General features: G+C 43.8%; 2 protein-coding genes and 1 long non-coding RNA gene across 10 annotated transcripts in view; 2 read left to right on the forward strand and 1 right to left on the reverse strand.

The window, feature by feature from the left end:
- LOC135559069 (transcriptional repressor p66 alpha-like) overlaps positions 1-9957 on the forward strand; it is a 56541-nt gene extending 46584 nt beyond the window's left edge. For 7 of the 8 annotated variants that reach the window (XM_064993421.1, XM_064993427.1, XM_064993426.1 and 4 more), the window contains 4 exons: positions 2803-3091; positions 3258-3697; positions 7019-7250; positions 7447-9957. In XM_064993421.1, the coding sequence (XP_064849493.1) occupies positions 2803-3091; positions 3258-3697; positions 7019-7250; positions 7447-7583 (1098 nt within the window). In that variant the 3' untranslated portion in view covers positions 7584-9957. The remainder of the gene's footprint in view (positions 1-2802; positions 3092-3257; positions 3698-7018; positions 7251-7446) is intronic. The other variant, XM_064993429.1, reaches the window with a different exon arrangement.
- Positions 6464-11854, reverse strand: LOC135559071 (uncharacterized). Its single transcript, XR_010458429.1, has 2 exons — positions 11635-11854; positions 6464-7217 (listed from the first exon to the last, which is right to left on the reverse strand). It is a non-coding gene; the product is annotated as an uncharacterized LOC135559071 (long non-coding RNA).
- Positions 11015-16132, forward strand: LOC135559070 (NADH dehydrogenase [ubiquinone] 1 alpha subcomplex subunit 13-like). Its single transcript, XM_064993430.1, has 5 exons — positions 11015-11182; positions 12548-12626; positions 12741-12812; positions 15617-15686; positions 15884-16132. Exons 1-5 carry the CDS (start codon positions 11089-11091, stop codon positions 16001-16003), a joined length of 435 nt encoding a protein of 144 aa, XP_064849502.1. The 5' UTR covers positions 11015-11088; the 3' UTR covers positions 16004-16132.
- The last annotated feature ends 7328 nt before the right edge of the window (positions 16133-23460 follow it).

Raw genomic sequence — 23460 nt, forward strand, 5'->3', positions numbered from 1 at the left:
GGAAATACAAACATTTTAGAACTGTATCAGTGGACTAATGGGGGAAATACAAACATTTTAGAACTGTATCAGTGGACTAATGGGGGGAAATAAAAACATTTTAGAACTGTATCAGTGGACTAATGGGGGGAAATACAAACATTTTAGAACTGTATCAGTGGACTAATGGGGGAAATAAAAACATTTTAGAACTGTATCAGTGGACTAATGGGGGGGAAATAAAAACATTTTAGAACTGTATCAGTGGACTAATGGGGGGAAATAAAAACATTTTAGAACTGTATCAGTGGACTAATGGGGGGAAATAAAAACATTTTAGAACTGTATCAGTGGACTAATGGGGGGGAAATAAAAATATTTTAGAACTGTATCAGTGGACTAATGGGGGGGAAATAAAAACATTTTAGAACTGTATCAGTGGACTAATGGGGGAAAAATACAAACATTTTAGAACTGTATCAGTGAACTAATGGGGGGAAAATACAAACATTTTAGAACTGTATCAGTGGACTAATGGGGGGAAAATACAAACATTTTAGAACTGTATCAGTGGACTAATGGGGGGAAAATACAAACATTTTAGAACTGTATCAGTGGACTAATGGGGGGAAAATACAAACATTTTAGAACTGTATCAGTGGACTAATGGGGGGAAAATAAAAACATTTTAGAACTGTATCAGTGGACTAATGGGGGGAAATAAAAACATTTTAGAACTGTATCAGTGGACTAATGGGGGAAATCAAAACATTTTAGAACTGTATCAGTGGACTAATGGGGGGAAATACAAACATTTTAGAACTGTATAGTGGACTAATGGGGGGAAAATAAAAACATTTTAGAACTGTATCAGTGGACTAATGGGGGGGAAATAAAAACATTTTAGAACTGTATCAGTGGACTAATGGGGGGAAATAAAAACATTTTAGAACTGTATCAGTGGACTAATGGGGGGAAATACAAACATTTTAGAACTGTATCAGTGGACTAATGGGGGGAAATACAAACATTTTAGAACTATCAGAGGACTAATGGGGGGAAATACAAACATTTTAGAACTGTATCAGTGGACTAATGGGGGAAATAAAAACATTTTAGAACTGTATCAGTGGACTAATGGGGGGAAATAAAAACATTTTAGAACTGTATCAGTGGACTAATGGGGGGAAATAAAAACATTTTAGAACTGTATCAGTGGACTAATGGGGGGAAATAAAAACATTTTAGAACTGTATCAGTGGACTAATGGGAGAAAATACAAACATTTTAGAACTATCAGTGGACTAATGGGGGAAAAATACAAACATTTTAGAACTGTATCAGTGGACTAATGGGGGGGAAATAAAAACATTTTAGAACTGTATCAGTGGACTAATGGGGGGGAAATAAAAACATTTTAGAACTGTATCAGTGGACTAATGGGGGGAAATAAAAACATTTTAGAACTGTATCAGTGGACTAATGGGGGGAAATAAAAACATTTTAGAACTATCAGTGGACTAATGGGGGGAAATAAAAACATTTTAGAACTGTATCAGTGGACTAATGGGGGGAAAATACAAACATTTTAGAACTGTATCAGTGGACTAATGGGGGGGAAATAAAAACAATTTAGAACTGTATCAGTGGACTAATGGGGGGGAAATAAAAACATTTTAGAACTATCAGTGGACTAATGGGGGGAAAATACAAACATTTTAGAACTGTATCAGTGGACTAATGGGGGGAAATAAAAACATTTTAGAACTATCAGTGGACTAATGGGGGGAAATAAAAACATTTTAGAACTGTATCAGTGGACTAATGGGGGGAAAATACAAACATTTTAGAACTGTATCAGTGGACTAATGGGGGGAAATAAAAACATTTTAGAACTGTATCAGTGGACTAATGGGGGGAAATAAAAACATTTTAGAACTGTATCAGTGGACTAATGGGGGGAAAATACAAACATTTTAGAACTGTATCAGTGGACTAATGGGGGGAAATAAAAACATTGTAGAACTGTATCAGTGGAAATTCACCTCAAATATGATCATTTATATAATTATAAATTAGAACACACACGCAATGCATTTAATAAACTCATAGCATGATGTCATCTGAACTTTTTCATTGCTCGCGCGAGTTTTCAGGCAAGATATACAGTCCTTGTGTATGTCATGTAGCAAGTCAAAACAATATTTATCACGTCTCAACCTACTGTCTATGATATCAGCATATTGCACAAAATAACGTTTTGCGTGTATACTTTTAGCAATTTCTAATTAGCTAGCCAGCCACTCAATACTGTTGCACCTTTTCTGACCTCCCTGTAGTGGGCATTCAAACTGTAGCCAGCTAGCTTGTGCAGAATCATAGAGTGGTGCAATGGAGACTTGCAGATTTGATTCATCAATTGCATTCATGTTTCAGATATATTGAACCACTGGAACTCAGCTACCCTTTCCCCCTGAATGGGACACAGTTTTAATGAATCTGATCTGTCATGCTGTATTTGTATGACAACCTCAACTGGACACCTCTCCCCACTTGTCTCCGGAGTGGCACAGCGGTCTAAGGCACTGCATCGCAGTGCTAGAGGCGTTACTACAGACCCGGGGACGATCCCGGGCTGTATCACAACCGGCCGCGATTGGGAGTCCCATAGGGCGGCGCACAATTGGCCCAGCGCCGTTCGGGTTTGGCCGGGGGAGGCTGTCATTGTAAATAAGAATTTGTTCTTAACTGACTTGCTTGGTTAAATGAAGGTTAAATAAAAAGATCTTACCCCCTTCTTTCTCCCTCTCAACCCCTTCTCAGTCCTCTCTCCCCCAGGCCTCCGCAACTAACATGAAGGTTCCTTCCATGACCTCCCAGTCTGGAAACAGCAGTGTGTCTGTGGTCAACGTGAACCACTCTCCTGCTGCCTGTCAGGCCGCAGCTAAGCAAGCCCTGCGTAAGCAGCTGGAGAAGACCCTTCTGGAGATCCCTCCTCCCAAACTTCCCACCCCAGAGCTCAACTTCCTGCCCTCGGCAGCCAACAACGAGTTCATCTACCTGGTGGGCCTGGAGGATGTGGTGCAGAACCTGCTGGACTCTATGATGAGAGGTACTATACATATTATGCTTGTGTAAACACTATATAACACTATGCTATCAGAGGTGCAAACACTACCAACAGTATTCCATCATATTACATACAATTAATTTACACAATCATATCACTTCCTTACCCACCCCTCCCCCTGCTGCGCTATCCTTTTTGTCTTCCCCAGCTAAGACAGGGAAGCCCCCGGTCAAGCCCTCCATCAAAGAGCCCTTCACCTGCACCCAGTGCAGCACCGATTTTACCTGCCGTTGGAGGCAAGACAAGGCCAAGGGCGGGACCATCCTCTGTGCGGATTGCATGTCCTCCAATCAGAAGAAGGCCCTGAAGGCCGAGCACACCAATAGGCTGAAGGCTGCGTTTGTCAAGGCCCTGCAGCAGGAACAGGAGATCGAGCAGCAGATCCTCCAGCAGGCTGCCTCTCCCGTCTCTCACACCCCCTCCTCCTCTTTCTCCTCTTCATCCACCTCTCCGTCGGTGAAGGCGGAGCATCTAGTGTCCCAGCAACTGAAACAGGCCCAGGCTAGGGCCTCCTCTCTGCATCACCATCACCAACAGCACAACAGAGGACAGAGCATTGCACGCCACCACTCAACCAACATCAAACAGGTAGGGGTGACGCACTACTCCGCAGTTCCCTGAAACTGTCACATCACCTGTGCCACTCCAGGCCCTGTCACGTTCAATGACTACAGGTCCCGTCACATTCAATGACTACAGGTCCTGTCACATTCAATGACTACAGGCCCCGTCACATTCAATGACTACAGGTCCCGTCACATTCAATGACTACAGGCCCCGTCACATTCAATGACTACAGGTCCCGTCACATTCAATGAATACAGGCCCCGTCACATTCAATGACTACAGGCCCCGTCACATTCAATGACTACAGGTCCCGTCACATTCAATGACTACAGGCCCCGTCACATTCAATGACTCCAGGTCCTGTCACATTCAATGACTACAGGCCCTGTCACATTCAATGACTACAGGCCCTGTCACATTCAATGACTACAGGCCCCGTCACGTTCAATGACTACAGGTCCCGTCACATTCAATGACTACAGGTCCTGTCACATTCAATGACTACAGGTCCTGTCACATTCAATGACTACAGGCCCCGTCACATTCAATGAATACAGGTCCTGTCACATTCAATGACTACAGGTCCTGTCACATTCAATGACTACAGGCCCCGTCACATTCAATGACTACAGGTCCCGTCACGTTCAATGACTACAGGCCCCGTCACATTCAATGACTACAGGTCCTGTCACATTCAATGACTCCAGGTCCCGTCACGTTCAATGACTCCAGGTCCTGTCACATTCAATGACTCCAGGTCCCGTCACGTTCAATGACTCCAGGTCCTGTCACATTCAATGACTACAGGCCCCGTCACATTCAATGACTACAGGCCCCGTCACATTCAATGACTACAGGTCCTGTCACATTCAATGACTACAGGTCCTGTCACATTCAATGACTCCAGGTCCCGTCACGTTCAATGACTCCAGGTCCTGTCACATTCAATGACTACAGGCCCCGTCACATTCAATGACTCCAGGCCCTGTCACATTCAATGACTACAGGTCCTGTCACATTCAATGACTACAGGTCCCGTCACATTCAATGACTACAGGCCCCGTCACATTCAATGACTACAGGTCCCGTCACATTCAATGACTACAGGTCCTGTCACATTCAATGACTACAGGTCCTGTCACATTCAATGACTACAGGTCCTGTCACATTCAATGACTACAGGTCCTGTCACATTCAATGACTACAGGTCCCGTCACATTCAATGACTACAGGCCCCGTCACATTCAATGACTACAGGTCCCGTCACATTCAATGACTACAGGTCCTGTCACATTCAATGACTACAGGCCCCGTCACATTCAATGACTACAGGCCCCGTCACATTCAATGACTACAGGCCCCGTCACATTCAATGACTACAGGCCCCGTCACATTCAATGACTACAGGTCCTGTCACATTCAATGACTACAGGCCCCGTCACATTCAATGACTACAGGCCCCGTCACATTCAATGACTACAGGTCCTGTCACATTCAATGACTACAGGCCCCGTCACATTCAATGACTACAGGCCCCGTCACATTCAATGACTACAGGTCCTGTCACATTCAATGACTACAGGTCCCGTCACGTTCAATGACTACAGGTCCTGTCACATTCAATGACTACAGGTCCCGTCACGTTCAATGACTACAGGTCCCGTCACATTCAATGACTACAGGCCCCGTCACATTCAATGACTACAGGCCCCGTCACATTCAATGACTACAGGCCCCGTCACATTCAATGACTACAGGTCCCGTCACGTTCAATGACTACAGGCCCCGTCACATTCAATGACTACAGGCCCTGTCACATTCAATGACTACAGGCCCCGTCACATTCAATGACTACAGGCCCCGTCACATTCAATGACTACAGGTCCCGTCACGTTCAATGACTACAGGTCCTGTCACATTCAATGACTACAGGCCCCGTCACATTCAATGACTACAGGCCCTGTCACATTCAATGACTACAGGCCCCGTCACATTCAATGACTACAGGCCCCGTCACATTCAATGACTACAGGTCCCGTCACGTTCAATGACTACAGGTCCCGTCACGTTCAATGACTACAGGTCCTGTCACATTCAATGACTACAGGTCCTGTCACATTCAATGACTACAGGCCCCGTCACATTCAATGACTACAGGTCCCGTCACGTTCAATGACTACAGGTCCTGTCACATTCAATGACTACAGGTCCCGTCACATTCAATGACTACAGGTCCCGTCACATTCAATGACTACAGGCCCCGTCACATTCAATGACTACAGGCCCCGTCACATTCAATGACTACAGGCCCCGTCACATTCAATGACTACAGGCCCCGTCACATTCAATTACTACAGGCCCTGTCACATTCAATGACTACAGGTCCCGTCACATTCAATGACTCCAGGTCCTGTCATATTCAATTACTACAGGTCCTGTCATATTCAATTACTACAGGCCCTGTCACATTCAATGACTACAGGTCCCGTCACATTCAATGACTACAGGCCCCGTCACATTCAATGACTACAGGCCCCGTCACATTCAATGACTACAGGCCCCGTCACATTCAATGACTACAGGTCCCGTCACATTCAATGACTACAGGTCCCGTCACATTCAATGACTACAGGTCCCGTCACATTCAATGAATACAGGTCCTGTCACATTCAATGACTACAGGTCCTGTCACATTCAATGACTACATGTCCTGTCACATTCAATGACTACAGGTCCTGTCACATTCAATGACTACAGGTCCCGTCACATTCAATTAGATATAGACGGTTATAATATTCACTTACATATGGTTGCCTTTTTAATATTTTGAACAACTACAATACAACATCAATACAAATGGCTGCTCCCATCAGTGGGTGTTCTGATCAGTGGTTCCGCTCGCCCCCACCCGGCCTGAGATGCTTTTCCAAGGGCGGGAAGGACCAAGACCCGCCAACGCCCGGGCAGGCATGAAAGCAAGTGCACACATAACCACCAGGATCAGCACACCCTTCGCTCACAGCGTGAAACGAAAACACAAAACACACATAACTCAACTCACCCCCACCCTCACCCCTGATTAGAGGACCTCAAACCTTTCCACTGTGCATGTGTGTATGTATTTATCCCATCACTCATTCATTCCACAGATCACCCCATCTTTCCCATTAGATCAGCATTGTACCATTTCCTCTTGCAGTACATCCCTACATTCTACCATGGTGTCTCACTAGGGACTTGAACCTCCCCATCTGCAACAGCCCAATGGTTCCCTTGGCTTGTGTTGTATGTTCTTGTCACTCAATCTTCTTTTTCCTTCTCCCCCCCTCCCTTCCACCTCAGGGCCAGCTCTCCCGTGGCAGTGTCCCGTCTGTTGGGGTGAGGGGCGTGTCCCACTCTTTCTCCTCCTCTCAGCTGCAGAGTGCAGTGGCCGCTGCAGGCTTGGTCAGCCGGCCAGGTAAGCATGCCCATGTGCGCTCGGCTGCCCAGGGTTCAAAGGGCAGCTCCAGTGGGAACAGCAGCGGTGGTTGCGCCCAAGCCACTGCATGGAGGAAGCAGAACAACATCAACACAGGTACACCAATACCGTCTCGGACTCCAACCACACCTCACTGCCCCCACTGGCATTCTCCTTTGACTCCCTGGCTAGCTCACCTCCCCAATAGTAGAGTTGGTCCATGATTTCCCTGCTATGATATCAATGTGTGTTTTATTCTGCTCAGTGCATCCTCCCATTCAGAGACTGACCCCTCTCCCCTCTTTCTCTCCAGGTGTGACCATGGCCTATGTGAACCCCAGCCTGTCAGTCCATAAGACCTCGTCCACAGTGGACGCCCGGCAGAGAGAGTACCTCCTGGACATGATCCCCTCGCGCTCCGTCTCCCAGACAGCTAACACGTGGAAATAATCATCTCATACTCATTATCAATAACCTTTAACCTTTTACCAATAGCTACTGTTGTCAACGCAAACAATGCAATTTACGGTTAAGGAAACGCAGTCTTCAAACTTTTGAGGAGAATCATTCTCCTTTTTTGTTTTTGTTTCTCTTATGTTATTTTTCATGTCTATTGTTTGTTCTGAAGTTCACCGATGTTTGGTCAATGTGTATAAACAGCGATTTACTCCGAAGGAAAGAAATAAACGTGCCTAAAGGGCTTCCTTCCATATGTTCGTCAGCCACGATGTCTGCGAGTTCATGATGGTTTGAGAAAGAAATAAACGTGCCTAAAGGCTTCCTTCCATATGTTCGTCAGCCATGATGTCTGCGAGTTCATGATGGTTTGAGAATGCTGCTTTTCTCTCAAGAACTCATGAGACGGCGTTCTGACAACTGTGCGTTGATATCCGACCATGAAAACGATGTATGGAGCTTTACCTATTGGACGGAACAATGAGCTGATTGCCCTTTTGTCATCACAGACTCCGCAATGGGATGCAGACAAACTGTCGGGGTGTGTTCAAGATTAAATGACTGACTAGTTGAACTGTTTGCCTTATATTCAAGAGTACCCCCCAAAAATATAAAAGACAAAAAATATGATCAATAAACATCCTCTTTAACTGAAAAGTTAGCTTTTTACAACCAAATCTCTATTTTTTGATGTAAATTGCATGTTATAGAAGGGTCCACACACTTTCTGCGATTTCCCTTCAAAAAAAATTGTACTTACCTGAACCAACAATTCACTTCATGTTCATTGTCCAGTACGGGGGCTCTGAAAAAACATGAACAAATGCTCCAAAAACACCTAAATACGGAAACGCTCTCAGTATAGTGACGCAGGTCTTTAGATGTTGTACACATGCAATTGTGTCATTCCAAACTTCATCCGCATCGTTATATTCCATTGTGTACAACATCTAAAGACCTGCATCACAATAGAGCATTCCAGTCTCTACAAGGGTGTTTTTGGAGCATTTGTTCATGTCTTTTCAGAGCCCCCCGTATGGCACAACGAGGGTGAATGGCTGTTTGGGGTAAGTTTCTCAAAAACAAGTGAAACTGGGGGAAAAAGTGTCTCGGCCTTTCGAAAAGATGCTATTTGCTTATAGAAAAGGAAAATTATCTTTTTAAAGAAACTGAGCAGTGATGTTTTCAGTGAATAAACTCAAACGGTTGATTTAGATTTGTTGGGGTATTTACAGTAAGTTATTGGTTATTTTTTGGGACTGATGTATAAATGAACAATTCCTGTTTTGGTGTTATGGTTTTAAAAACTGAACAAGTAATACTAGCCTCATACACATGTATGTTATTCAGCTATTTACAGTTTGACAGAGCCTCTCTCCTTTCATATGTTTTACATACGCAGAACAAGTAGAGATGATCTCTTTATTATATTGTCTGTAGCCTCTGCTTTGGTTTTACATGATTTAATTCCCGAGTTGCCCCTTCGTATGTGTAATAACATGTCTGTAAAGAGAACTAGTGGCATAATAAAGACTGTCTGAATTACATGCAAACAAAGTTTCAGTGGAAGACAATACTCACACAGGAGTCCTATCCCAGATCATTTTACAAAATGTTCTCATCCGGTGATAAGAAAGTTAACATTGCAGGTATTGTTACCTGCTCAGGTGCATTTCAGGTTTTGGTTTCCATGTCATGAAGCTTGGTTAGGTACAGCAACCTTTTGGTGAAGTTTGAGGATGTACAAAAGACTGAGGAGAGAATAAACATGTCTTATATTGAAATGACTCATTGTGTATGCTTGGCATCAGGACCAATAACTTGTATCCCAGACAGGTTGCTTGGCATCAGGACCAATAACTTGTATCCCAGACAGGTTGCTTGGCATCAGGACCAATAACTTGTATCCCAGACAGGTTGCTTGGCATCAGGACCAATAACTTGTATCCCAGACAGGTTGCTTGGCATCAGGACCAATAACTTGTATCCCAGACAGGTTGCTTGGCATCAGGACCAATAACTTGTATCCCAGACAGGTTGCTTGGCATCAGGACCAATAACTTGTATCCCAGACAGGTTGCTTGGCATCAGGACCAATAACTTGTATCCCAGACAGGTTGCTTGGCATCAGGACCAATAACTTGTATCCCAGACAGGTTGCTTGGCATCAGGACCAATAACTTGTATCCCAGACAGGTTGCTTGGCATCAGGACCTGTGGTGAGGAAATTGGGTTTACTACAGTGCTCCTGTAGGCTCCTTACTTCCTAGTCTCATACTCGCTTTTCGGTTTTGTTCTCTTCTACTGTAATTCTCTTCTGTAAAAGGTCCATTGCCTGCTGTGTGGTTTATAAATGAATTAACATCTGTGTTTGGGTTTCTGTCTTCTGCTGTAAAAATTGTTTAGGAAATCATTTTCAGTGCTAGTTCAGATGCCATCGCTGAGAAATATGAAAAACGTGACACCTAGCGCAAGAACTGAAGTTGGACCACAGAACCACTACACAACACTGACCGCCAGAAACCACCCCGTTTCTTAGGGCAGATTGGGCTCTTCACTGTCAAGCGTAACCCTCCCACCCCTTCATGGGAACTGATTGTCCAATTGGTTTGGTTTGATGTTTCCCAGCTCCATGAAGTACCAATAAAAATACGAAGTCATTCGAACCCTTTCATTTAATGGGAATGTGTCATTAAATTGTTGCTTCTGCCAGTCAAAGTATTATTTTTCAGGACTTGATTTTCTATTACACTTCTGCTTGGCCGGGGCCGAAAGAGCCCATTCTCCTGTGTTTTGTCGCGCTAGACAAGAAGTAGATTAATATGGCATCACGCTCAGATGACCGAAAGTGACTTTTCGTAGCAGGTTAGGATCGCATTTTACCTAACCCTAAACGTGTTCCTAATGTAACCTTATTCTCCTAACCTGCTGCACAAAATATCCTACCTCCTCAATTACACAGACAGGGAATTTGCGTTTTTGGACACCAAAAGTAGATACATTTCCAATGGAACGCTCCATTTGCGTTGCAGAGGCAGTATGTTGTCGAACATATGCATAACGTGTATGTGTTGAAGGCTTGGCAGAAAGGGGAGCAGAAGGTGAATGTGGTCGCGCACATATCCATATGATGCTTACCATTTTGCGATTGGACACTCGGTGTGATCGAGGCGTTATTGTGCAAATTGGCACGCAGCATCATCTGGATATGTGTGCAACATAAATTCAACATTCACCTTCTGCTACCATTTCTGTCAAGCAGTTTGCATACAATGTGATGTATACATTCGATAAATGCAACGCCACCCAGAACAGATCGCACTGCAACTGCCTCTGCAACGCAACACTGAAAGGCACTTCTGGTGTTCCAAAACGCAAAACATTGTGTGGGTGATCGAGGAGTAACCTCCTACGAAAAGTCACTTCCGGCCGTAACTGTATACCATCTAGTCAAAACCGTCACGCTCCGGTGTGTTTTGGAGAAGGGACGGAGTGGAAGATGGCGGCGTCCAAGGTGAAGCAGGACATGCCTCCTCCTGGAGGTTATGGCCCTGTCGACTATAAGAGAAATCTCCCGAAACGGGGACTTTCTGGTCAGTATACCAGTTACAGTTGTAATGGCCGAAGTTCTGAGGAGATCATTTTACAGTCAAACAATTACGCCAATGCTAGTGGCTAACTAGTGATATTAGCTATTTATTCTACCATATTTATTATCCCACTATTGTACTTTATAAATATGGAAACGAAGCGAAGTGTAGTTGCTACCAACTATAGTTTGTTGGTTCAGCTTGCTAGCTTAGCTGGCAAACTAATCAGTTGCCTAGCTTCATGGTGAAGTCTAATCGGTGAAACATCATGTACATTTCCCCCTTGTCATTTGTTTGAAAATCAGGGCTGTGTTGGCTTTATTTGAATGTATGCCATGCATGGCGCAGTAATGTCAACAATTAACAGATCAGTCCAAGTTCAATTTAACAGATCTAACAACAAAACAGTAGAAGCTAGGTTTCCAAAGATTTTCATTGGAATATTCAAAACTCACCATAAAAACAATGTGCATTATTTTCCCACCAGAGAAGCGTTTCCATCAAATTGACTTGTTGCGGATAAAAGTATTTTCTTGATGAAGTAGTGCACATAAATATACAGTTTGAGGTTAAATTCACATGTACCAAATAAAACAGTAGAAGTTAAATGAGTTTCCATAGAATTTGAAATAGTGAGTGAGCCCAGTGTGGTATATTGGCATATGCGCGCTAGCCAACAGCTCACAGATACAGTGCAGGTAGGATAGTCTACACCAGGTGTTCCAAACTTTTTCACTCAGGCCCCCCTTCCAGCATTGGGGAACATCTTGTGCCCCATCCTTCTATTTCTATGAGCACAAACAGTGTTCATGACAGTTTGCCTAATTTAAGTTTGTGACAAAACTACTTAGTATAGCATAGAGAATCATTGTACAATATAAACCAATGTGAAATATATTTTCCATAACCAAAAATATTAGATTTTCAGCTGTTTGAAGCTGGTGTACAAAACAAAGTAAAATATGAAAAAATGAATCTTAAGCATGGGAAGCATGGAAATAGCACACAAAATATATCTATGTCTTCTTAGACTTGCTTTCAATGCCAGTAACATCTATAACACCGATTTCTGTGTGAATTTGGTCAGGTGACCCAAAAAGTTACATATTGCAGCTTTAAAGCTAAGTGTCTTCAATTCTACATATTTTGCCATGTCTAATGTGTATTCATGTGATATTTGAGTGATTCAAACATTACAACAAAAGGCCTGTTCACATTTTTATTTTTTATTATCAGATATGTAGTTTACTCACATAAAGGTTGGATGGAAACCTGATTAGTAACTTGCATTAGTGGTCAAATTGGTTGTGGTGATTATTATCTTGCTGAAATAAATGGCTGACAATTAATGTACATTCTTATTTTCAGGGTATAGCATGCTCACCATTGGAGTTGGTGTCATGTGTTTCGGTTATTGGAGACTCTTCAAATGGAACAGGGAGAGGAGGTAAGAATGGCCATAATCCAGTTAATGTCACTGATTCATTGTACAAATTCAGATCATTGTGACAAGTTATTGTTGGTCAATGTCCTTCTGTTATGTTCTGCTGGTGTGTTGTAGGCGGTTGCAGATTGAGGAGCTGGAAGCGAGGATAGCTCTTCTGCCTTTGCTGCAAGCAGAGCAGGACCGGAGGTAAGGGAGAGAGAGTCAAAGGCTACTTCAACAGGGGTAAAGGTGATGTGCCAATGAACAGTGTTGGGGGTAATGCATTAACATAATCAGATTACTTTTATGAGTAAGTGAAGTTAAGCATTCTTTTTCCTAATTAGGTAATATTATTAGTCTGTACAGCTGTTTGGCTTACTGTACAGCTGTTTGGCTTACAGTACAGCTGTTTGGCTTACTGTACAGCTGTTTGGCTTACAGTACAGCTGTTTGGCTTACTGTACAGCTGTTTGGCTTACAGTACAGCTGTTTGGCTTACTGTACAGCTGTTTGGCTTACTGTACAGCTGTTTGGCTTACAGTACAGCTGTTTGGCTTACAGTACAGCTGTTTGGCTTACTGTACAGCTGTTTGGCTTACAGTACAGCTGTTTGGCTTACTGTACAGCTGTTTGGCTTACAGTACAGCTGTTTGGCTTACTGTACAGCTGTTTGGCTTAGTGTACAGCTGTTTGGCTTACTGTACAGCTGTTTGGCTTACTGTACAGCTGTTTGGCTTACAGTACAGCTGTTTGGCTTACAGTACAGCTGTTTGGCTTACTGTACAGCTGTTTGGCTTAGTGTACAGCTGTTTGGCTTAGTGTACAGCTGTTTGGCTTACTGTACAGCTGTTTGGCTTACTGTACAGCTGTTTGGCTTAGTGTACAGCTGTTTGGCTTAGTGTACAGCTGTTTGGCTTAGTGTACAGCTGTTTGGCTTAGTGTACAGCTGTTTGGCTTACTGTACAGCTGTTTGGCTTAGTGTACAGCTGTTTGGCTTAGTGTACAGCTGTTTGGCTTACTGTACAGCTGTTTGGCTTAGTGTACAGCTGTTTGGCTTAGTGTACAGCTGTTTGGCTTAGTGTACAGCTGTTTGGCTTAGTGTACAGCTGTTTGGCTTAGTGTACAGCTGTTTGGCTTACTGTACAGCTGTTTGGCTTACTGTACAGCTGTTTGGCTTAGTGTACAGCTGTTTGGCTTAGTGTACAGCTGTTTGGCTTAGTGTACAGCTGTTTGGCTTAGTGTACAGCTGTTTGGCTTACAGTACAGCTGTTTGGCTTACAGTACAGCTGTTTGGCTTACTGTACAGCTGTTTGGCTTACAGTACAGCTGTTTGGCTTACTGTACAGCTGTTTGGCTTACTGTACAGCTGTTTGGCTTACTGTACAGCTGTTTGGCTTAGTGTACAGCTGTTTGGCTTACAGTACAGCTGTTTGGCTTACAGTACAGCTGTTTGGCTTAGTGTACAGCTGTTTGGCTTAGTGTACAGCTGTTTGGCTTACAGTACAGCTGTTTGGCTTAGTGTACAGCTGTTTGGCTTAGTGTACAGCTGTTTGGCTTACAGTACAGCTGTTTGGCTTACAGTACAGCTGTTTGGCTTACAGTACAGCTGTTTGGCTTAGTGTACAGCTGTTTGGCTTACAGTACAGCTGTTTGGCTTACAGTACAGCTGTTTGGCTTAGTGTACAGCTGTTTGGCTTACTGTACAGCTGTTTGGCTTACTGTACAGCTGTTTGGCTTAGTGTACCGCTGTTTGGCTTACAGTACAGCTGTTTAGCTTAGTGTACAGTTGTTTGGCTTAGTGTACAGCTGTTTGGCTTACTGTACAGCTGTTTGGCTTACAGTACATATGGCTAATTAAGCAGCTGATATGATAGTGCAGCACTTGTAGACTAGCGCAGGAAAGCAGCGCCACGGATGAAAGGAGAAACTAGTGATCAAACCTATCTTTTACCTCCCCAAAGTAAATACTTTGTAGAGCCACTTTGTAGAGCCTTTGTAGAGCAATTATTTGAAACAAGTTGTTTTTTTGTTTTTTTGGGGGGGGGGGGGTTGTGTCATTTGATTTACACAAAATGCCTACCACTTTGAAGATGCAAATTATTTTTTTATTGTGAAACAAACAAGAAACAACATCAGAACTTGAGCATGCATAACTATTTACCTCCCCAAAGTCAATACTTTGTAGAGCCACCTTTCGCAGCAATTACAGCTGCAAGTCTCTTGGGGTATGTCTCTATAAGCTTGGCACATCTAGCCACAGGGCTTTTTACCCACATGTTTCCCCTTAAACCACTCAAGTGTTGCTTTAGCAGTATGCTTAGGGTCATTGTCCTGCTGGAAGGTGAACCTCCGTCTCAGTCTCAAATCTCTGGAAGACTGAAACACGTTTCCCTCAAGAATTTCCCTGTATTTAGTGCCATCCATCATTCCTTCAATTCTGACCAGTTTCAATTATTTGAAACAAGTTTTTTTTTCACTTCACCATTTTGGACTATTTTGTGTTTGTCCATTACATGTAATTCAAATAAAAATACATTTAAATTACAGGTTGTAATGCAACAAAAAAGGAAAACGCCAAGGGGGATGAATACTTTTGCAAGGCACTGTAATAATCTCATCATGTAGACTAACCTACCTGCACATATCTGCACTGTATCGTGCTATTGGCTAGCGCAAACATGCCAAGACCAGATTAGGCACATGTACTATTTAAGTGTTTGTGACAAAATTATCAGATAAAAATATGAGGGAAGCACATTGAACCTTTTATTCGTTACATAAAAAATGTAAGCAGAAAAAGTACACATTTTCTGTGGACGACATCACTCAATTACATTTGTTTTGATCCGCAATAACTCAGTTTAATGGAAACAACACTTGGGAAAATGTGAATATTTTCTTTGTGTAGAATATTCACATGAACATGTGTCGTCAATTGGATAGAAACCTAGTTACTGGATTATCTGTTTTAGGAGCTCTAAATTTAGCTGATGATTTTTTTCTCTCTCGAGGCAACTACGGATGCTGAGGGAGAATCTGGAGGAGGAAGCCGTTGTGATGAAAGGTGTCCCTGGCTGGAAGGTAAAGAGAAGCTTGATTTCCATTTCAGTCTAGACACACACATCTGTTTTATTTGTCAATTGTCATGAAGCGGGAAATGGTAGTTCTAAATGTTCTAGAATCTGCACTAAAATGAAAGCAAGAAAAGGTAATAACCCTGCAATGCTGCTTATTCTATGGTGAGGATGAATACTAAGCTTCTATTTGTTTCCGTCTAGGTGGGCGAGAATGTCTTCCACACAGACCGCTGGGTGGCCCCCCTCACAGAGGAGCTGTTTAACCTTCGACCCCGTGAAGAGCTTCTCCACAAGCGCTTTGGCTTCCTGTGGTACGTGTAGCCGCACCCCAGTCCAACTGTGTACACCTCAGCTACCATACCAGCCACAGCCAGTACCTTTTTGACCGGAGTCCACAACTCCACACAGCTTGTAAATGTTCTATATTAAAGTCATCTTTTCTGTACCCCATACTGATTCTCTGTCGGTTTTGTTTATTTTAATTACTGAAGGAATATTACCAGGCTCTTGAATGTATTCTATAGCCAGGCCTACATGGTTGTCATCGAGTTTCTGCTTATTTTCCCTCCAGGTAAAAGTGTGTAGTCTACCCAACATGCAAGCACCTATTCAAATCACAAGCCTGAATTCTTCCCTTATAACAATATGCAATAGAATAACGTGTTGTCAATGCAATGTGGATTTCCTTTATTAACAATGGCTGTCTGTGCAGCCCCGAACACAGTCTTCCAGCCCTAATGGACGGAGTGATTCTGTTGAGCAGTGCCAAACAAGCTTCAGACTCCTTTGAGCCTTGTTGGGGAATTTCAACCAAATAAAGTTGTTTTCCTTTGAGCCTGCTATTCAGTGAGATGCAGTCATGTTAACTTGCTCTTCGTTGTGCTGGCACCTGTTACAACAGGAAGCCTGACTGCAGCGGTCAGCCATCACCAAGCTTATTCAGGAGCGCTCTATATAACAGAATGCCACATGATACAAATGTGTTGTGTAGAACTGCCAACTACACATTACTATTTGCAACCAAAATCCAGTCCAAACAGGCCAACATATCTGATTTTAAGTCAGTTGTGCATGTTATTTATTGTTTTGTTATGGTTACGATTGGAGCAAGAGGTAGGGAACTGGTCTATCTTCCCAATATAAAAGATCAACTGGCAGACAAACAAAAATAGCATACATAGGAAAGTATACCAGTTTAATTTGAGGACCAGGATGTTGACAGCTGCAGAGGGGGAGGTTTTTCGGGCGGTTGAGGGACAGCTCTCGGGGAACTGTGGGGGAATCTTGAATGGTTGGCCTTGCGGTTGGGAGCTTGGGCTGATGGCCGATAGGTCGCTGGCTCGTGTCTCCGATTTGACTTGGCTGGAGATCTGTTGACATGCCCTAAGGTGGGGCGCTTGACCCTGTTGCTCCTGTGGGTCGCTCTGGATGGGAGTATCTGCTAGATGACTGAATTTAATGTCAATGTTGTGCGGCTTCACTGCAGGTAGATTGTATGTTTTAAAATACAATAAATGTCCCCCCAAAAAAAAGATTGGGGCAAGAAACGCTGATCCTACATCTGCTTCAGTGGTAATGTCTTCAGCAATTATTTTGTCCCGTTCAACAAAGGGGGCCAACACTTGTCACTACACCCAGACCATGTTCAACATTGACACTGAAAGAAAAACTGTGACAGGTGAAAAGAGACTTGCCCTTTCCTTGTTCTTTTCAGCCTCTTGCGGTCTCTGGATGACACCTATCTGCTGTTGGTAACACTGCTTCATTATGTGTGTGAGGCCTCAATGCTTTGTTATGTCCAGTTCATCGGTGGGAGCTTGAAAATCAGTTACTAGGTCCCTGCATCTGGCACACACCCACATACCCCTCTCAACTGCTTTGCATTCCAGCGGTGTGTTACCCTTTACTTTAGCTTAGACTGTTTACTTTGAACTAATCAGATTCACCCACAAAGTCCTGGAAGGGCATCACTCACACAGGAGGTGTGCATCACTGTGAGTTTGAGAGACGAGACAAACAAAAATACCAATTTGTGACAGATTCTGAAGATGAACTACAGCTGTTCTGACCTGGAGGAAATGCCCAGAAAGCCTCCCTCAGATGAGACTGAACACCGTCTCACTCATGTAGCTACTCTTGTTAAGGCATTGGATTATGTTTTTTGATGTGTCGTGTTTGAGGAAGTTCTCTCTCCTTCCACAATGCTGAAAAATTTTTGTTTCCACGTCATGATTTGCTGTCATTCTCTCAAAATTCTCACATTCCTGTTACAAGTATTTCTGTAAATATTCTTGTAAAAGTTGTGACAGACCGGTGTCAGATTGATGGTATGTTGTGAATAATTCCGCTGTGTGACGTTTGAGGATTACCGTGGCCCCATAGGGATTAGTAGAGGGGTTGGGAGGTCTTTACCTGCCTATAGATGTTCTCTTTTAAATCAGACCATCAATCTAATTGAAATTTAGTAGTGTTTAGAATATTTTCTCACAGAACTCCTAACGAATCGTCTAAATCCCATAAAAGACAGAATTTAGTGTAATATCAGATGAAGAAAAAACTCCCTATGGAAGAAGAACCATTTAGAGAAACCAGTTGCAGCAGTCCAGCCCTCCACCCACCATGCCACACTCCCCTACACATCACCAGCTTCCAATCTGGGGCAAAGAGGCCGTGCTAGATACCCCCCAGCATCACTCATTCATGATGGATATACACTGAGTATACAAAACATTAAGGACACCTGCTCTTTCCTTGACATAGACTATCCGGGTGAAAGCTGTAATCCCTTATTGACGTCACCTATTAAATCCACTTCAATCTGTAGAGATCAGGGTTCCCCAACTGGCTGCCTGCGGGGGTTTTATTTTGTCATGTTTTCTGAGCTCCCCAAAGGTATAATAGAGAGATCATATACAAATGTAAGCAAGGTTGGAAATAATGTTTTTGTCCAATTATCTGTTCAGGCTTCTTGCAGTCAATTTACAGTATACAAATTATTACCCACGGATGTATCTAGTTGATGGTCCCTGCTGTAGATGAAGGGGAGGAGACATGGTAAAGAAGGATTTTAAAGCCTTGAGACATGAATTGTGTATGTGTGTCATTCAGAGGGAGAATGGGTAAGAAAAAATATTTAAGTACCTTTGAACGGGGCATGGTAGTAGGTGCCAGGTGCATCAGTTTGAGTGTCAAGAACTGCAACGCTGCTGGGTTTTACACGCTCAGCGGTTTCCCGTGTGTATCAAGAATGGTCCACCACCCAAAGGACATCCAGCCAACTTGACACAACTGTGAGAAGCATTGGAGTCGACATGGGCCAGCATCCCTGTGGAACACTTGACAGCATGTAGAGTCCATGACCCTGCCCTGATGAATTGAGGCTGAGGGCAAAGCGAGGTGTAACTCAATATTAGGAAATTGTTCCTAATGTTTTGTACACTCATTGTATATGCTGTTAATAGAGCTGTGTATTAGAGCAGGATGCACTGAAAGTTCAACGCTTGCTTGCTGATCTCACAGTGGCCATTGATTAGACAGCAGAGGGTAGTGCCCAGTACATCACTGGGGCCAAGCTTCCTGCCACCCAGGACTTTTATACCAGGTGTCAGAGGAAGGCCCTAAGTGCTCTATTCTTGCCCTGCACCGGGACTTTACAACTGACTTCCCTTTCCTCTCATTTCTCCCCGTAGAGGTAAGGGAACTACTATGAATCAATGAATGCTAACCAAGGTTCAAGCATCTTGCTTTCCCTCAGACACAGAGGCATCGCCAGCGAGGACATCCCCTCATGTGACTACAACGTACACACTTGGATGAAAGCATCAAGACTGCCTAATCAATAATGAACGGCTTGATATGATATCTACCTGCAGGATTACCAGGGGCTAAAAACCTTTCCAAGGTTAGTGTTATTTGATTGGTTGGACTGATGATGATGCCGCAATGTGTTCTTTTACTGCCAGTGTGAGAGAAGACATATGATATTGTTGGATAATGGTGCTGGAGGTGATGGCTGCCGTTTTACGGGCTCATAGCACAGTTGGTTATTTTGTTTGTTTTTGTTTGTAACTCATTTTGTACATAATGTTGCTGCTACCGTCTCTTATGACCGAAAAGAGATTCTGGGCATCAGAACAGCCATTACTCACCTCGAACTGGACAGAGATTCTTTCTTTAATGAGTCTGACGCGAAGGATATACTGCTTTGTCAAGACAAGGACCAAATCTACAATTAAGACTGTCATATCTTATGTTTCACCGAGACGTGTCTGAACGACAACACGGATAATATAGAGCTGGCTGGCTTCTCCATGCATCGGCAGGACAGAGCAGCTACGTCTGGTAAAACGAGGGGCAGGAGTGGGTGTCTATTTGTCAATAACTGCTGGGCGCAATGTCTAATATTAAAGAAGTCTTGGCGGTATTGCTCGCATGAGGTAGAATACTTCATGATAACCTGTAGACCACACTATCTACCAAGAGAGTTCTCATCTATATTATTCTTAGCCGTTTTCTTACCACCACAGACCGATGCTGGCACTAAAACCGCACTCAACAAGCTGTATAAGACCATAATATCACATATAATGCTCACCCAGAAGTGGCGCTCCTAGTGGCCGGGGACTTTAATGCAGGCAAACTTAAATCTGTTTTACCTCATTTCTACAAGCATGTCACATGTGCAACCAGAGGGAAGAAAAACTCGAGATCACCTTTACTCCACACACAGAGATGCATAAAAAGCTCTCCCTCCATTTGGCAAATCTGACCAGAATTCTATCCTCCTGATTCCTGCTTACAAGCAAAAACTAAAGCAGGAAATACCAGTGACTCGGTCAATACGGAAGTGGTCAGATGACACGGATGCTACGCTACAGGACTGTTTTGCTAGCACACATTGGAATATGTTCCGGGATTCATCCATGAGTATAGCACCTTAGTCACCAGCTACATCAGTAAGTGCATCGACAACGTCGTCCTCACAGTGACCGTACGTACATTTTCCCAACCAGAACCAATGGATTACAGGCAACATTAGCACAAGCTAAAGGCTAGAGCTGCCGCTTTCAAGGAGCGGGACACTAATCTGGACGCTTATAAGAAATCCCGCTATGCCCTCAGACGAACCATCAAACAGGCAAAGTGGCAATACAGGACTTAGATTGAATCCTACTATACAGGCTCTGATGCTTGTCGATGTTGCAGGGCTTGAAAAACAGACTACAAAGGGAAACCCAGCAGCGAGCTGCCCAGTGGTGCAAGTCTACCAGACGAGCTGAATGCCTTTAATGCTCGCTTCGAGGCAAGCAACACTGAAGCATGCATGAGAGCACTAGCTGTTCCGAACGACCAACATGTTTCTAACAGACCACCATAGTGTCCCTGTGCCCAAGAAATCGAAGGTAACTTGCCTAAATGATTACCGCCCCATAGAACTCACGTCGGTAGCCATGAAGTGCTTTGAAAGGCTGGTCATGGCTCACATCATGCCGGAAACCCTAGACCAACTCCAATTCGCATACCGCCCCAACAGATCACGCAATCGCACTCCACACTGCCCTTTCCCATCTGGACAAAAGGAACACCTATGCGAGAATGCTGTTCATTGACTACAGCTCGGTGTTCAACACCATAGTGCCCACAAAGCTCATCACTGAGCTAAGGACCCTGGGACCTAACACCTCCCTCTGCAACTGGAACCTGGACTTCCTGATGGGCCGCCCCAGGTGGTAAGGTTAGGCAACAACACATCTGCCACGCTGATCCTCAACACTGGGGATCCTCAGTGGTGTGTACTTAGTCCCCTCCTGTATTCCCTGTTCACCCATAACTGTGTGGCCAAACACGACTCCAACACAATCAATAAGTTTGCTGACGACACAACAGTGGTAGGCCTGATCACTGACAACAACGAGACAGCCATATGGAGGAGGTCAGAGAACTGGCCGTGCAGTGCCAGGATAGGAACCTCTCCCTCAACGTGATCAAGACAAAGGAGATGATCGTGGACCACAGGAAAAGGAGGGCTGAACAGAACCCCATCCACATCGATGGGGCTGTAGTGGAGCGGGTCGAGAGTTAAGTTCCTTGGTGTACACATCACCAACAAACTATCATGGTCCAAACACACCAAGACAGTTGTGAAGAGGGCACGACAACACCTTTTCCCCCTCAGGAGACTGAAAAAAATGTAACATGGGTCCCCAGATCCTCAAAAAGTTTTACAGCTTGTCAATCGAGAGCATCCTGACCGGTTGCATCACAGCCTGGTATGTTAACTGCTCGGCATCGGACCATAAGGCACTAGTGCGTACGGCCCAGTACATCACTGGGGCCAAGCTTCCTGACATTCAGGACCTATATACTAGGCGGTGTCATACTGTCCTCTCTGCTACCTCATGTCCTTAACAGCCTTTATGCCCAAGCCACAAGACTCCTGAACAATTATTCAAATGGCCACCTGGACTATTTAGTGTCATTTTTCCCCCCTTCACTTTAGCTCTATTTCTTGAACTGCATTGTTGGTTAAGGGCTTGTGAGTTTACCGTGAAATGTAAGGTTTACATGAGGCCAATGTCGACTGTATAAACCCGACTAATACATGGCACCAAAGAAGTGTGCTGTCAGTTTCGGTGGGACACATTACCTGGTGGGACTGGTGCTTCATTTGATCCTGATCCCATTCATCTCTCAGGAACCCATTTCCCAGTACCTTTCATGACATGAGACATTTTCAGTTTCGGTGGGACACATTACCTGGTGGGACTGGTGCTTCATTTGATCCCGTTCATCTCTCAGGAACCCATTTCCCAGTACATTTTCAGTTTATGCAACACTGTAGCCTATATAGACCCATGTGTGGCCAGAAGTGCACCTATCTATTATCTCTCCCTGCTGTGATAGACATGAGCATGCAACTCATCTCGCCAGTGTTGCACTGAATCATGGGTGCTGGAGGTGCCGTAGCACCTCTGATACATTTGTGAAAGTTATAAAATTGTCAGCCAAATCAGGCCTTTTGTGACATTTCAAATACAATCGCGGGAAAAGACGAATTGTTTGTAGGCTACCAAGTTAAACTTCCAAATAGACCTGAGCAAAGGGAATTGATAGGCAACAGCGCATTGGCCATCGTCGGTGAGCTCCACATTATTCCAGTTTCACTGAGCAGAAGGTTTTTTTAGGGTTACTTCATCATATCGTACAATGTCTCCAGACCAAGGCTGTTTTCATTGATTTCAGATTGTCAAAGGAGCCTGTCATGTGTGAGGTATTAAATTCTCCAGGCATCTAAAGTGGTATAGAACTGTATGAAATCAAAGATGTTCCCCATGTGCGCAACTTCTGCAAGCACCTCTTTACACCAGTACGTAAAAGCGATAAGGCATGCAATGCTCTATGGGATTTCTTTCATGCGTTCCAATTCCCCAATTTACAAATTAAGCACTGGGCAGGATACATCTTTCCCTTTGATAAATGCTCCAGAGTACTGCAGCACAATGTCTGAGCTGGGATGACCAAACATTGCTTGCCATCTTTCAGGGGTTTTAACCGATCAATTCGATGTCTAATTGACTCAAGAGGTTTGACCCCATCGTCTATTTCCTTAGAGAAATAATTTGATAAGCAATATGGGATTGAGCACTTAATGATTTGCACCTTTATTGAAGATACTTGAATTGACAATAGATCATGTACAAATTCATCACATTAAAACTAGTTGAACACATGCGCCAACATGTTGCACAGCCATGAACACCACTGAGCCATGACATGTT

This window comes from Oncorhynchus masou, chromosome 17, assembly GCF_036934945.1.
Source record: "Oncorhynchus masou masou isolate Uvic2021 chromosome 17, UVic_Omas_1.1, whole genome shotgun sequence".
In the NCBI taxonomy this organism is placed as follows: domain Eukaryota; kingdom Metazoa; phylum Chordata; class Actinopteri; order Salmoniformes; family Salmonidae; genus Oncorhynchus; species Oncorhynchus masou.

Excerpts from the sequence above, each read along its gene's own strand:
- LOC135559070 (XM_064993430.1), top strand. The coding sequence starts at position 11,089 with ATGGCGGCGTCCAAGGTGAAGCAGGACATGCCTCCTCCTGGAGGTTAT. Across the intron at positions 12,627-12,740 it reads AAATGGAACAGGGAGAGGAG|GCGGTTGCAGATTGAGGAGC; the intron begins GTAAGAATGGCC and ends GGTGTGTTGTAG. Across the intron at positions 12,813-15,616 it reads CAAGCAGAGCAGGACCGGAG|GCAACTACGGATGCTGAGGG; the intron begins GTAAGGGAGAGA and ends TTCTCTCTCGAG.